The following is a 17,319-nucleotide window of genomic DNA, read 5'->3' on the forward strand; positions in this document are numbered from 1 at the left end:
CTACATTCTTTGTTCGTCGACATTCTTAATAATTTTGCAAAACCTGTATCACTTTCCTGAATGTAGGAAAAATACAGTACATTTTTGGAAGACTGTGAATGTATAAAATTATGAAATTGCGAATACGCGGAAGTGGCTACTAATGTGTTTTAAAACCTTTGACACTTGGGCTAACAAAACTGTTGAACAGTTAAAATACAAATTTTTGTAAATTTGCCATTTAAACGAAATAATCTTTATGTATTATAATTATATTTATTTTTAATTCCACTCAGCACGACTAGGTATAATATTTTAAAAGAAATATAGACGAGACCAGTCAGTCAGTATCATTAAACACAGTTAAAAATAATGAGCGAATAATTGAATTACGGAATATTCTCATATTTAGTAACACAAATTTGCATAAATAAGAGAGCGTGAAGAACGTGGAAAAATTACATGGCGATTAGCATCTTAACACTTTAAATAGCCACGTCAGTGTTATTTACACGATTACAGATACACTTAATCAACGCGACTATGAATTCTACCAACAAATGTTTCCAATGGACATTGCTGCAACACAGGTAGCACTCTAAAATTAATGAAAAGATGAAATAAAAATAGCCTTTCAACATTTTTAAATAAACATAATGTGGCAAACAAAGTTTCAATCGCTAAAAATATTCCCGAATTCGCGCTAAATTGGTATTACGAAGAAAATCGTCGAATAAATGAATAATTATGCGATCCGTCTGAAAAAAAGGAAGACAGGACAGAATGTAATAGTTTTTTCTTCCACTTTGCAGCGCGTGTCGGTCACGTAACGCAGAAGACGCATTCTCGACGGAGAGAACGAGACGAAAGGATGCATCGGATGCGTTGAAACCCCAGGACATCTCGTTGGTAAACCATCCTCGAAAGCTTTTGACCTGCTGAAGCAGACACCGATCGACATGGAGAACAAAAGCGACGAGAAACACAGGGAGAAGATCAAGAAGATGTTCAGCTGGAGCGATGGACTCACCGCGTGAGTGATGTTTCTTTAAAGTTTAAACATTTTTCTATTTAGTTACGGTAATTATAAAAGTGATTTAATGGTAAGTAAACAATTTTAAAATGTTGAATTGAGTATTCACTTTGTAATGTAAATCGACGCAACACCAAATAAGTAGAAAACTCATCTTTTTTAAAATTTTTTACTTAAATCACTGTCATAATTACCGACACTTCACTCAATTGTAAAGTGACTAAAAATTTGGTAAAATAATCCTGTGCACTCTAAGTGATTAACAATATATATTTCAGAGTGCAAAATATTTTTTGCACTAGCGTGCACCTTGCACTGTTAATAGATATAGAAAGTGAAAATGTTTTGTACTTAGAGGATACACCACTTTGGAGGTTTAGAAGAATGAATGAATTTTATACTTTTATATCAAAAGCATTTTAGTTAATTGGATGAATGACTTCATTAACTACTTCGGTTTGAAAAAATCCTGTTACCAAAATATTCTGCAGACGTGGAACTTAGAAAGAACGTTGAGTACTATAGCACAATTTCAGACTCTTAATAAAACTCTGAAAAATATTTTAGAAATAAAATAGTAATGGAAAAATAACAATTATACTAAATTCTTCATAGCGTAAAATTACTATTTCTCTATCATATTTCAATTTATATGTTCACCCATTTGATGAAAGTTCCACTGTCGACATAACAAAAAGGTAAAAAAGTAAATTGGATTTTTTTAAAACCGACAAAGTGGTTACCTCGTTAAATTGTAGTTACCATTAGCCAGCTCGTAAAAATAATAATGCGTACTGTCTGTACATTAAAACCTGCCTTACGCAGCTTTCCTTGAGACGATACTGATATGGATCGCCAAACGACACTCGCTTTCGTGGACGCGTACCTGAGATTATATCGCGCTAACACGCCCTCGCGACGATAACGCGATAAAGTGATAGGCGCAAATGCGCGAATAAGAAGCTCTCTGTCGGTTACGTCAGCCATAAATCGAATAAGTTATAAAAAACAGCGTTTGCGCGTTTCGCGATTTTGTAACTGGTTGCAGCAACGCGACTGGTGCACGAAGTACGAGCATTCCTCGTGAATACATACGATATTTTTATGGTAAATACGTGGCTGAGTTTCAGATCTTTGGACTTTCTGGTCCTCGGTTTTCTGCGTTATCCTCGCTCGTAAATCACTAGACTTCTCTCTCTTGGTGTACATTTCAGTCCCTTCATTGACGAGCTCTTATTATTCAGTAGCTTTTGCTTTCTTTAGAGTAAGTGGTTGAGGAACAGAAACAAATGTTATAAACGTGAGATCAAGTATGAATCCTTGAAGGAGTTCCTGCTTATGCTAAAAAGTTGTACTGTTTGAATACCTATTCAAAAAGACTGCCACTTCTTCGTATGCAAGAATCATCTCGATGCAATAGTGATTATCATAGTTGAGTGGCTGACTTTATTTGAAGTTAGATATTAGACATGGTTTAACTTTTTTATAATATGAAATTATTGTATTTAATACAGGTGAATTTAGTTTTAATACTGAAGTGTCGTCAAAGTCAACGTATTAATTAATATGTATACAGTATATTCGATTACAGGTGTCAGAAATTTTAAAGGGTGATTTTCCACGCTAAGGTGAGTCGAAAATTAAGAATGATAAAAGAGCATTTGAGGACTCATGTTAAAGTTACTAATTATTGAAAAAATGACTAAAATATGTACACATGAAGTGTGTCTGACGTGGGACTTATTCTACTGACTTCGTTGTCTCTGACCTCGCTAGTGCACGTTGGCAGTAGAATAAGTACCAAATCAGACACACTTCACGCGCACATATTTTAGACATTTCGTCAAGAATTAATAACTCAGAAACTAAACCCTAAATACAGTTGTGTCATTCTTGATTTTCGTTCTATTTTGTCATATAGGATCACCCCCTAAAATTTCTGACATCTGTTATCGAACACCTTGCATACAAACGTCACAATTTTGAGCCACGAGTTAATTATGAAAACAATAAACATTGGGTATTTCTATTCGGTGGTTCCTCCCCTAACTGGACCAGTGGTAACGTATGTCGCGATTAAGGGAGAATTGAGAGTTAGAATTAATTGACTCGTCCAGACGCGAAGAAAAAGTCGAGGAAACTCGGAAAAGTCGGTCAACGAACGAGCGACATGGGTCTGCGGAAGGCGCAAAACAAATGTTGCAAAAGCCAGCTGGCTTCCTCGTGGTGCTGGTAGGAGACTTCGTTGAAACCAGAGTTCGCAATCGCGCGTGAAAGTGGCCACTCGCGACAACTCGATACACCATTCCTCTACACCTCTTCGCTCGTTTGCTCAACTCTTGCTTATTGGTGTACATACATGCAACGAAATTGCAGAAAAAAATTGGAATAAAACGCATGAGAGGCTATGATTGGCGCGTCTTTCGCAGAGATTCGCGATTGGTTAACTTTCGAAACCAAACTTTCCATTGTTATGTTGCATCGATTTATAGTTGGAAGTGGAAGGTGGATAGATGTCTGTATAATTAAAAAAAAACGCGGTAATCGCTGGTCGTTTTATGCAGTACATATTGCGCCATAGATGAGGTGCAAAAGTAGACATACTACCTTATGGACTTTTGTTGTTCAGGTTTACTGCTTTATCGACGTAATACTTGAGACTAGTTTAGAATTCTTAAAATGTGGGGTTAATTACTTTGGCCTGTGAATGGCTCTGAATGGGTAACTAAAAAGCATTGAGAAATCCTTCTGATGAGCCTGTTAGAAAATTAAATTGCATGAAAAATCAATTCTATATTTCGTCCTCAATTTCATGCACTGTAGCTCCATGTAAAATAGCAATAATTTAAATAAGAAAAAAAAAGAAAAATTATGACTGAAAGCAGGAAAAAATCATGCCAATAACAAAGCAAATACCGGCCCCCGAAGTTTTCTAACATACCGACGGAAAAAAAGGACCAAGTTCAGTAATACTTCGGGAGGTGGCACCACGTACCATCTTTTCTACTTCACAATGATTAAATGATAGAACACTGTTATCAGATTCCGCAAATTAACATGTCTTGGTCTCTGCCTCGTTAATAAAACACACGCGCTTAGACAAATAATTATTAAGGAGCATAGATTACGCGACATCGTCAAGATCATCGTGTTACATAAATACAATCTTATAATTACACTCGCGGGTATCCATTGACACTATTCAGAAGCTTATGATCCACATTTTCCGGGATACAGGGTGTTTCCAAACATGTATGACATTTTTGAAAAATAAATTCTAGACACAACGACAATGAACAAAGTTTCGTTTTTCCATTACTTGTTCGCACGATGGGCTATATCCTTTAAGATCAAAGTTAAATTAAAATTTTGTGAGGATCGAGGCTGAACAATGATTGATGAGGGAAGAGGAACAGATATCATGCCAGAATATTCTCTATTTTTTGAGAGTCCTGTTTTAAATCCTTTGCCCAATGTAAACTGAATTTAATAGACAATTTTTTTAATTAAATCTGACTTTCAAAATTTATTGTAGTATATATAAAAATGGGGATCATCAAAAGCTGAGGCCCAGAGTTAAACCCTTCCAGCCTCAGGTCTGGACTGTTTAAGATCCTACTAGGCCCAGAGTTGTTTCAGCTTATAAAATAAATGGCGCACAATCATGAATCTTAAAGAAGAATCTTATTACACCATAAGCAATGTGAAATAGCGTATAACTAAAAAGATTATCACATTTCCAGACTATGTGTACATTTGACAATGAACATTTTTCATGGTCCTCATGTCTGGAATCTGTTCTCCAAAAATGTCCCACATGTTTGAAAACACGCTGTAAACACGTAAGAAATATTTCTTTGCAAATTAATCCGCAACGAGAAGCATTAATGAGAAATAAAAAATGACAAAAAAGAAGCAACGAGACACAAGCGCGTTCGAAAGAAAGAGGATATTACGAGGTGTTATCGTTGAACATCGTTCGATTGACAAACATCGGCGTCGTCGCTCAATCTTGACTGGAAAATAAACGAGACTCTCGATGAATACGTGAGATCGATTCTTGGTAACGTAATTAACCACGAAGAAAAAGATCTTTGCATATGCAAAGACCCGTTTTTTTTCCTCGGTTTACGATATTTTTTGTGGCAGCCTGAATCGACGTTGCGTTTTCTTGCGTGCGTCACACTTTCGGACTTTGAGTAATTTTTAATAGGATTCCACTAGCTGAAATAAAGAATCTGCATTGTCACTGATACAAGTTGCGTAGCACTGTATAGAAATGGAATGGAACTCAATGTGTTCCGAAATATCTCTATTTGGCTCTGAAAATTTTAAAAGTGTATTAGTCATTCATGATAAGATAGTTTATTAACTTTCCTTAATTACTATTTTTTATGAACTCGAAATATCTTGCAACAGAAATTGAGCTATTTAACTAACAAAAAAAACGATCGGTTTGGGCAATCCCCATAGAATCTAGAGATAGTTTTAAAGTTTTAAATACCTAAATCAGAAGCGATGTTAGTTCGTAGGGAGTTTCAGCTTAAACATTCCATTATAAAAAGGTAGTAAAAAATAGTATCTGATTTTTACAAAAATCACAAATTTGGATGCAAACTACAAATTATTAGAAGAGTCAATACAAGTTCTACTCTAAACAACAAAAAGTAACTGCATTAAAAAAAATTAGCTGTTAAGTACATTTGTCCGGAAGTTATTAATTTTCTTATCATAAAAATAAAGTAGATATGCATCTTCCTAAGGTATAAAATGATTAATTTTTAAAGATAATAGAGATTGGAAATTTCTCTTTAAAAATAACCCTTTTCAAACAATTTTTATATACAAATAACATTCCATATAAGAATTCTTCATGATCTAAGAATTTAATAATATCAAAAACTAATTAATCAAAAATGGTCAAAATTTTGTTTCCCACGTGGCTGTACAACTATTTTAAAACACACTGTACATAGAAATTGAATGAGATGTTGACAGAACTAAGCTCCATTCTTCTTTTTCATTCAATAACACTGTGTTCCATTATTGAGAAGACCATTAATCGTCACAAGTGAACCTCTGAGGACAGCAACACGAAAGAACTGGAAATAAATCAAGAGGAATGAGAGACAAGGGAGATCGACGAGGATCGCGGAGTAATATGAATATTTATTGCGTTCGTTACGCGCGTCCTTTATCGTCGATCTCTAAAAGTCGTTTCTGAGTCGAAGACACTTCCTGAACGACGTTGCGCAACGATCGCAGAGAATTCGGTACAGCTGATTTGTCATTCAGTTCCGTCAGATTTTGAAAATGCCAAGTCCTCGCTGCGAATCAAGTTCGGTTTAGTTCGAATCTGATAAACGTTAATTTATTCGCTTTCTAGGAGAGTCCTCTTCCCTCTCGCGTCCTCGGCGTCTTCAGTGGCTGCTGATATCGATGCTCGATTCGAGGTGCCGCGTTATTCAGTCGCTTTCTCTAACGACCGCGCCTCCATACTACCGAAAATTTACTGTCTACAAGGTTAAATGGTACTTCCTAGAATTTGTCGCCTCCAGTCATTCTGAAAAGTCTGTGAGACGAGATTTATTCGTATTGTTCGAAAATTGCTCCATAATTATTCACTGCTCATCATACTGTCATAGCTTCTAAAAGCAGTCTGACTGTAGTTTTTAAATCTTTAAATATCCAAAATTTAAATACTCAAGTCTTCAATTTCAATCGTACACAAATCCAGAATTCAATTTTTCAAATCCTTAAATGTCCAAAATTTCAAATTTTGAAACTTTAGAATTTTAAATATTACCGAATTTTAATATTCAAAGTTTTAAATGCTTAAAAATTCAAACTTCACATAAAATTTGAATTTTTGGAATTTTAATTCTGTTACTTAAATCTTTGAAAATCCACATTTTCAAATATTCGAAATTTCAAATATGAAATCTTCCAAGTATAAAAGAACTAAATTCTCAAATTCTTCAATCGTATTTTTTAATTTCCCAAGACCATTAGTTTCAATTTCTGACATTCAATTCGGTTCGTCAATTTCAACCCCTACACCAGACTCACCCCCTCAGTTTCGTCTGCAAATTCAAAGCACGATACTAAGACAACAAAAAAGGTTCAAATGCACATATGCCCGAAGAAATAGCGAATAGTATATCGTGCAAATGAGGAATGAAAAAACGAAACTTTTTTCATTGTCTTCGTGTCCAGAATTCACCCTCCAAAAATATCCCTCACGTTTAGAAACACCTTATAAAACTATAACCATTCACAAAATCGTTTGTTCTGAAAGAGTCTCATCGAGAGAATTGCAGCAAGGTTTTGAAGTCCCTCGCGGTTGAAGTAGCACAAGGCTGCGAATAAGGGAACACCCTGCCTCTGACCATCGTATCGCCTCGACTTATCGGCCGATGTCGATGCGTCGGCGAGTCAACGTTTCAACGTTTGAGCGTTCGTCGCGTGGAATTTACGTAACACAGCAGCTGGACTGACCGCTTTCACGTTTTATACCGTACCTACGGCCGCATTTAGCGACCCGATTCGATAGTCCACTGATGGCGCCTCTCATCCGGTCCTTCTATCTTTCTCAGAACGCCTGTTTCAGGGTTAGATCGTCCGATGCGCTCGCCCAACGAGCAAACGTTCATTCATCTTGTCTCCACTCGTGAGGGGAATGAAAACCTGACGAACTGGCATTCTAGCTACCAAGAACAAGTATTATTAGGTCATCTCGTAAGCGATGCTCCTCGTCTTACATTATAACTGAGAACAGAGTTCCTTGACGAAGCTGAGAGATTATTTGAGAGACCAATGGTGGTCGTAGAAAGTGGTAGTCATGGTAAGAGTGATTGAGTATACTTGTGGGTATTAACTCCCTAATAATTAGATGAATGATCTGTAGACATAGCAGACTTGCGAGGTGACCTAATCAGGTTGAAGAAAAAGAATCTCAAATGGGGTGGCTATAAATTTTCGAACCATGTAATCCCACTTTCTCTGTATTTATTGAACTATTATGGTTGCTGATTCATTAAGTAAAAGGAAGTATGACGCGAGCAGCTGCATGGATGGAGGAAAATCGAGGAAAATAGTGGAAGGATTGTAGGGGAGGAAAGGAGAAAAATCGTAGTTGCGAACATGTGACTCGAGGACGGTCAGTGAGTGCACGCGTACCGAGTCAGACTTTCGCTTTTACTCGACAATCCCGCGAAGGTAGGTGACACTACCTCCGTGGGACCTTGCAAAGACCTTCCCCCCATCTTGGGTTAACCCACCGACAATAAGAATACGATTTGGCCACGTAGATAGACGAGCAACGCATACCGAGCAAAGCTCTACTCGTTTGACCGCTTTGTGTCCCTCCATCGTACGATGACTCTGGATCGCTTGAAACGGATACAAAATTACGTATTTCTGCTTAGTCATTACAGATAATCGAGTCGGATGAATGTCCATCAAGCGACGAATTTATATTGAACAGGAGGCTTCGTTCTGAAGCTTACTTCTGTTCTCATAACTCATTTTCTGATAGTGCTTATTTTATTCTGCTTAATTTGAAGAATTTCATCGTGACAAGTTAAATCTTCCTGGGTCAACCTTTAGAGCCTTCCTGAAACTTTATAGCTTTTTTTAATAGAGAATTCAATTTACGTAAAATTAGTCAATCTTTAATAACACTATTCAAGTTACACCTTTTTATATGAAAATACAATGTACTCTGTTTTAGTGATACAAATTAATTCTATTATGTTTGCTATGTAAAGTTATTTGAATAGTGCATAATAACAGGTTACATCTATACTCTTCTATTACTAGGTACTTTTTATTAAAATTATTAGGAAAAACGATATCTTTCGTTGTCCACCTTGCATGAGCTTGTAATTTTTAAACACTTTGTGTTTCCTTTTTCTTCTATCTTTTAATATCCCATTTCAATAATCGTTAATATTATTTATTTAAATTCTTCATCGATAAAAATTCCTCAAAACTACATTTTTACTACTCTTTCTAAATTGGATGTTGTCAACGATGGATGGCCCGAAGGCAATACTCGACAAAGACGAATTTTTATCGGCGACAGGACGCGATACGAGTCGAAGAGTTTGGTCTTCTGGAAGCAGGTATGTTTGCTCGTTGGATAGCCCCAGGAACGAAAAATAACGCATCGCTTTCACTTTTTTGAGGTGGCCACGATGACGAGAAAAAATTAACGCGCGTCGAACGTTGTGCTTATCTTATGAAATCTGCCTCGACTGTTTGCGAAGGTTGCTCTTTTGCCTTTTTCCTCGACTTGTGACCCATATATCTATGGTTATAAAGCAAAATGGCCTGAATCACGTATTTTTGTTTTCGAGATATCGGCGTTTAAAGTTTTCAACTTCAATACTGTCTTCAACCCTTATTTTTAGGTGAAAAAATTCTATTAATACCCTTTTTTCTTTCTGCAAATATAAATTCTGTATTCTAAAGATCAATTAAGACTTTAACTCGATTATTTTTGAAAACGTGACATAGGTCTTTTTGCCATACAGCCACAAATATTTTCGACTGCTCTTAGATACCTCTCACTAATTTGAATTTTTGATCCATTAAAGCTGGAATTTTCAAGGATTAAAATGTTATACATATTCCTTGATTTGCTGTTTTGCGTTATAACTACAGATATACTATATGTATAGAATGTTTGACATCAGGTGTCAGAAATTTTGAAGAGTGATTCTACATACCAAAATAGAATAAAAATCAAGAATAACAAAATTGCGTTTGAGGCGTCATTTTAGAGTTTATACACTATTAGGACAACGTCTGGACTTCGCTTGAAGCATGTCTGACTCAAGGCTCGTTCTACTGCGTGCAGTAGCCAGGTCAGACGCAGCGGTCAGTAGAATACATCAGCAGAATAAATCAAATCAGACACACTTTTACGTGTTCACTAACTAATAACTCAAGAAAAAATCCTAAAATGCAATTTTATCATTCTTCATTTTCGTCGTATTTTAATCTATAGAATTACTCTTTAAAATTTCTGACCTTACACAAAACACCCTCTATAGATATGTAAGTACTTAACACAGGAAATTTAAAAATTAAGAAACCACATAACTCAACAATTCTTCTAAAAAATAATTCTAAACCAGCCACTCCGCTTCAGTAATTCTACCAACACAAGAAGCATGGGAACAATTGTTTCATTATTATTTCTCCAGTAGAAGAAACCTCTAGTACTCCTTAAGTTATGCAATGGTGAGATCGCTCGAACGAATTTGAGCTCGATTCCTAAATCGTTCACAGCTTCTCAGAACTTTTTGATCCCGATCGATCGCTCGATGAGGAGGTTCTTGCGCATGGATTAATTGGTCCGTTACTCGACGACAGGCAAAATTAAAGGAATCGAAACATAAAATCGAAGATTTTGTGGTGTATCCTGTCGAGAGGTATCGATAATTCATGGGATCACGTGCAACAATTTTCGCAAGAAAAAGATGCATAATTTCCTGTTATTTAATCAGGCTTCCATTACGTCAGGGAGCGTGTAGCCGACTTACGCAATGCTGGGGAAAGTGCAGACCGTCTTGACCACTGTTACGGTCGCTGTTTCTCGGCCTGAAATGAAATCGTTCGTCGATCTCTGTTGACGATCCTCTCGACACGTCGTTTCTGTCGAAGGCCACTGCGTCGTCGAGACGATTTGCTTTTCTGGAAAACCATCCAGTCGAAAACAGTGAAATAACAGGCGTTTGGTGTTCGTTTTACTTTCATCGTAGAACCAGTTCTGTGGAATCGAAAGTCTCGCTAGAGCGTAGAACGAGGCAGCCTTATTTTCACGGTTATGAATTGAGAACTAGTTACAGTATCCTCTCGTTATAAACTCATTACCATCATCATTTTTCGAAGTTAGTGTCTTACTTCTATAGCTACACTCAAAATTTATTAAATCCACCTTTTTTTTCTAAAAATGACATTTGTTATGTTGCTAACTTACAGTCATAAGTTAGCTTTGAGTCTGTATCGTGATGGTAGTTGACCAAACTCGAACACTGTCTCAGACACCTCTTATTTGGAGGTCCTTAAGTTTCCTTGAACTAAATGAATGTATTTGGGATAAAGAAAAATAGGTTTGGGAATGTGTAAAGACACAAAATATGCGTGAAAGATTTAATAATGCTGTTGATCCTTGTAGAGGCCAGAAAATTCACTGGCAGTCGCTGTTGCTCACAGAACTTGTGTGGAACTTACGTCTCTGTATGATTTATGAATTATCGAGTCTGTTAGCAGTGAATGTGTTCCAGTAAAAGCAAGTCGATCGTTTCGAGTTTCGCAGCGTCAAAAACTTATTTTTTCCAAGACAGTATTTATTCAGTATTGGCTCAAAGTTAAGTTCAAACTACAAACTCTTGTTAGAATTAGCTATTTTAGCAAAATTACATTATTAAAATATATTATTATTTTGGTATATATTTATTCAAATACAGTTTGTATTTTATTTATTACTTGTTCAGTTACTGTATTTTAGTCAGTGTTATTTGACTAATAACATGTCTGAAAAGTAAATTATTTTATTATTTGTCATTTCATTTAGATATTGAGTGATTGTTATTTAATTCCTTAAAAAAAGAAAAAACATAACTATCTGTAGGTATATTTATGATAATGGGAACTTTCATTCTAAAACAACAAACAATTTACTAAACATTCAGTGATAGTTATGCAGGATAGTATACAAAAAAGTGTTTGGAAATAACTTATTTCTCAGAATATTATGAAATTCATTAGCATATATTTTTATTTCGACTGGAGTAACAATCTCCATTATTGCTTATTTTTATCTGAAATAGTGCCCAATTTTGGCTTTTAGAGTATTACAAAAAATTCCCTTTCTGAATTCTCAATTTATACATTCATAAGATGTGTCTTCATTCAAAGATAAAAGTAAACAAAAATTAATATAATAGTGACGAGTCTACCAACAAAAAATACTACCATTGCCAGCTATTTCGAATCTAATCAGTAACGATGCACCATCGATACGAAGAATTACGTAAGTTGACTTCAGGACTCGCGATTGCGTTCCAAAGCCAGGCGAAATATATGCATACTAATCGTAGATCACGCGCGGAGAACGCAGTAAAGACGGTCACGGAGATTTTGCAATTATAATAATCAGAGTGACTATGGCTCGTGTCGTTGTGTCCTCCTAGGTAGTGTGCTCAAACGTCTTTCCGTCTTTCTGTGTGCTCTTCAACGCAGTCGTAGAAGTACGACGAGAAAACTTCACCCTTTATCCGGTCACGTCTGCTAATTGGAGATTCTTCTTTCGACTTCTGAACACTGACTGTACCGATTAACACATAACTAGTCGCACATATTGCGTAGGAACTTGGAACTTGCATACGTGATTGATCGTTATACGTATTGTTATTATTATTACCACATACACTGATTAATTAAATTTTTGTTTAATCGTGTTGCATAATCGACGATGGTGGATCGTTAGATAGATTCACACTGATGATTCTATTTAACTAGAAAGATGTATTAGGTTGTTTGAAAAGTTCATACTGATTTTTAAATAAGATAAGAAACCTTGTACAGGGTTCCCAAGCTGAAGCAGGTTACCTAAATATTTCCTCTGTTTTTAGTAATACGAAAATCGTTCATGGCACAATTTGAATGGTTTCGAAGGAAGAACATCATAGGTGAATAATAAAAATTATTATTAAAGTAATTATTAAAAACAGAGGAGAGATTTAGATAGTCCCCTTCAGCTTGGACACCCTGTACTTTAATATAAAATTTTATTACTGAAAAAACTGACGCCTTTTGGGAAAATGGAATTTTCAAGTTACTTCACGAATGATAATAGAAATTATAGAAAAAAATGGCGTATACTTCACTAAATAAAAACATATAGTCAATACATTAAACTATAAAACTCCTTATTTCACTCAAAAATCGGCAACAAACTTTACAGACAACCGAGTATCTAATAACTTTCGTTATTACTTGAAATTATCATTTTCTTTTATCGTGTCTTTAACGACACAAAAATCTACTTGGCAATTCGCTTCATATTCTACACACGCGTAGTCGTTATAGAATATCGTACGACTGTTCTTTGTATAACGAAAGGGAAAATATCGATGGTCAGTTGATGGGCCATTACCATTGGAGTCTTTGTTCGCCCTTAGAAGGCATGCAAATACGCGGCACAACGATTATCCTTCGCTAAGCGATGGTGGGCAGATACATCGGTCGCGTTTTATCGTCGGCGACAGCAATAGAATAGTAACGCGTTTTCCTCGCCTAATTACCGGAAACGATCCCGCGACCCCCACGACTGGAATCCATCGAGGAATCATAGTGACATTCAACGCATATTGCACTCTATTTTTTTTCTATGTTCTATTAACCCCTTAAAAGTTTCTATAGTTTTGTATTTTTACAGACTAATTTTCTTAGTTATGTAAAGTTTCTATACATGAAACACAACGCGTAAATCACATTTTCGATAAATTTAAGTTTATGCCATGACTGAAATCCACAAGGTAAAACTTAAAGTTTTCCAAAAGAAGTTGAATTCAGAAATATTTTCTTTTATAAAGTGAGAATAAGGTAAAACAGTCTTCTCTATTTTTGTAACTTCCTGATGAAGCAAAAATAGTGATGGCTCCTGAGGGTGGATGAGAGTAGCTATTGTAAAAACCTCGAAGTTTTAACAACCATTTTAGACAATACCTATACGACGTGAATGTAATTTTTCAAAAAATTTCGAACCTAGATTATTTTTTATTCATTCAAAAATGGGTGACAGTATTTCAAGCAGCTAAAGTTATTCGAGATCTGCATATAATATTCCACGGATAGCAACACAGATCTGTAGAATGCTATTCCAAAAAATTATGTCGAAATTGAAGGAGAGCAAGTTAAGTGAGAGTTAACCAATAAAGGAAACTCGGTCAGATGGAAAAGAGTTACTAGTTTTATTGAACAGAAGTATAACAAATCATTAACGAAGAGATTGTTAAACGTACAAGTAAAATGGAAGTGGAAACGTCAACATGAATGGTAACGAGAATCGTAAAACAAACGCGAAGGAAAGTGCAACGAAAGAAAGCGACTGTCTAGAAGCACTTTGGTAATCGAGTTCACGGTCATGATCACTAACTGCAACGTTTGCGGCGCGTTTTATCACAGAGTACAATAGAATCTCCTGACTCAACAGGTGCTTGCAAATTGAAAGCTTTAAAACATTAAATAATTTACGAACAAAATAATCAATAAATTAAAACTCACTTATTTGCACAAAATTTATACATTCACAGTCTTTCATCAATCTTTTACATGCCATAAAAAATTCACAATTTTCTCCACTCTTTCAATTAAACAACTCGATTAAAAATTATGGCCTATCACTCACAAAAGTGTTCTACTAAATAAGATCACTTACAAGGTGTTCGGCAACAGGTGTCAGAAATTCTAAGAGGTGATTCTACAAGCTAAAATAAGATGAAAATGAAAGTAGACGAAATTGCATTTGCCGCTTCGTTTCCAAGTTATTAATTCCCAATATTGTACTTCCTTCGTTGTGTCTGACTTGTGGCTTATTCTACTGATTTTATTCTGCTCGAGTTGGGACTTATTTTACTGGCTTCTCTGTGTCTGATTTCGGACTCATTCTACTGATTTCGTGGAGTTTAATTTAAAACTTGTTCTACTGATTTCGTTATGTCTAATTTAGGACTTATTTTACTGATTTCATTATGTCTGATTTAGGACTCATTCTACTAATTTTACTGTCATCTGACTTAGGATTTATTTTACTGATTTCACGGTGACTGGCTCAAGGCACATTTTACAACTGAGGTGTATAAACCAGGCCAAGCAGAGTGAACTCAATAGAATAAGTCCCAAGTCAGTTTTCACGCATATTTGATTCACTTTCTCAGCAATTAATAACTCGAGAACGAAGCCTCAAACGCAACCTCGTCTATCTCCATTTTCATCTTACTTTAGTACATACAATTACCCCTAAAAATTCCTAACACCCGTCATCAAACAGCCTCTCCACTCCTTTAAACTGATACAGAATCACGTGAATTTCTCCAAACCACACAAAGCTCCTATCGCCACTACAGTCTCCAAAACCCCACAATCCTATGCTTTTATAATCCCCCTTAACACGCAACGAATCTCGATCCCTCCCCTCATCGAGCAAACAGAAACTCCAGCGAAGGATGCCGCGGCTGCTGAAAATAGCGACTCCAGCGGCAAGAGCGCGCGCTTGAAGCGACAAAGGCGCCTGGTGGAAGGACGACAGGTGGAGGAGGCAAGGTGGGCCTGCGACAGTCGAAAGGAAGGTAGTCCATCGAACGAGGACAGATTGGCTGGAGCGTAGGAGAGAGGGACAACGCTCGCCGAGAGAGAAAGACTACCAAGTCTTCGGCTCGCACGGGCTTGATTCTACTCGCCTCTGACCGCGCAGTCTCGCGTCCGGGCTCGAAAGTCGCGGAGGACAATCGCCAGCCTCCTCTCCAGCCGATACACGTCGCTCAGTCGAGGGTCGAGCCCTCGACGATCGGTCAACAGGCCAGACTGTGAGAGATAACCGCGCGGTGCTTGTGTGCTCGAAGACCCTGATTGCCATCCCGTGTCCTCCCCTGTGTGCTCGTGCCTGTTCAGACCATCGAACACCATCGCCCTCCGCGAAACTCGCGTGTCTGATCGACCCCTGGACCGATGCCACCGGTAAACCGCGAGCCGTCGATGTCGCGCGTGCCTGGCCAGGATTACACTTAGAGGATTAACGCTGAAGCACGAGGAACGATCAGTTTGGTGCGAGGATCTCAACAGCTTTCGAGGACCAAGGTACGAGGGGTTGGTAGATAGGTGAATGTGGAGGGCAGATGGGGTCGAGAGATTGGGCGATCGGGGATCACTGGTGACCACTGTGGGTGGTCCTCTGGTTGTATTTTATATTTGAATTTAGTGGAGCAGGAGTTTACTCTTTCTTTTTCTTGGGAATATAGGAACAGGACAGATGCAACTATTCATTTTTATTTGAAATTATTATTGCATCTACCTGTTCATATTTTATTATGAATGTGTTATTTTATGATCTTACTGGGTGATGTTTTCTTTTGTAAATTACAAAGAAACTTGAGTAGTCTGGAAATTCTGTGTTTTTGGAATTTTGTAAGTTTGTAAGAAGTATTGGCTAATTTTTTTTCTTGCTGTTTTTTGGTTCTTCGGGGTGAAAGCACCACCTGAACGTAAATACGTGGTTCTCTATGTATTTTTCTATATAGGTATTTGGAAAATCTACATTAGGTTTGATACAGAAGTAAATGTAGATGTAAAAAAAATTGAATAACAATTTAATATTGTCTTGTAATCCTTTGCAAAACCTACTTATGATTCAAGCATTCGCATAAATAGTGTCTCTGGATCCATTTGGATATAACCATCGTTTGAGAATTAAAATTCGTACTAAAAAACGGTTTTTTACGTCTGCTATAATTTCCAAAATATATAGAAAAATAGAGAAACCAATATTAACTTATCAAGGGTGTTTTCACCTTAAAAAATCGAAAAGTAGTAAAAAGTAGAAAACTGCTCGATATTTGTCTTAAAATCCAGTACACACCTAAAAAGTATACCGTGAGAAATGGCCAGTTCGATGAATGGTTCTCACGAGATTTCGGGGATCGAAGATATGAGGGTTCGGTAGTTGAACGTTAAGGACAGATGTAGCCGCGAGCGATGGGCGATCCTTGACCACCACCGATTATTTATTGGAATGTTTGAGGAGTGTCGGAATCTCTGTTAACACTAGCACTATCAAAGTAATCAAAATGAATGATTATTCCATATACTCATTTTATTCTTTACGAACACTGTGTTCCTCAATTAATACTAGACAGCTCTAAAAGAACATGTAAATATGTTCATAAAGGTTATTCCTGTGAATTATATACTCTTTAGAAAATTGTTCAAAAAACTTGGCACACTGTTAAAAATAGAGAGACTGGTTTGTCTTAGTATTAACAAGTTAAGGAGAGAGGTCAGATTAGAGGTCTATCTGAATGGACTTTACACCTGGGAAGGTAACTCATTCCCCTTCTCTTAACAACTTAAAAAGTAAAGTAATTAATTTTGTTCATTTTATGAAAGATGAGTTTTTATTGAGCAAGATCAAATATTCTACGTGCAAGAATATTGGTTAGCGAAATCAGTAACTGTAGAATCGATGCAACTATATTTAATTACTCTGTTTTTGAAATTTCCCACATGTGCACTCGTGT

At 36.6% G+C, this 17,319-nt stretch overlaps 1 protein-coding gene across 5 annotated transcripts in view; it reads left to right on the forward strand.

The window, feature by feature from the left end:
• Snu (ABC-type transporter snustorr) overlaps nt 1–17,319 on the forward strand; it is a 53,681-nt gene that overhangs the window by 8,097 nt on the left and 28,265 nt on the right. For 2 of the 5 annotated variants that reach the window (XM_076385516.1, XM_076385518.1), the window contains exon 2: nt 792–1,012. In XM_076385516.1, coding sequence (XP_076241631.1) covers nt 939–1,012 — 74 coding nt within the window. In that variant the 5' untranslated portion in view covers nt 792–938. Of the gene's footprint in view, nt 1–273; nt 1,083–15,470; nt 15,884–17,319 lie in introns of those variants that run through there. The other 3 variants (XM_076385517.1, XM_076385521.1, XM_076385519.1) reach the window with 3 other exon arrangements.

This window comes from Calliopsis andreniformis, chromosome 9 (genome assembly GCF_051401765.1).
Source record: "Calliopsis andreniformis isolate RMS-2024a chromosome 9, iyCalAndr_principal, whole genome shotgun sequence".
Taxonomy (NCBI): domain Eukaryota; kingdom Metazoa; phylum Arthropoda; class Insecta; order Hymenoptera; family Andrenidae; genus Calliopsis; species Calliopsis andreniformis.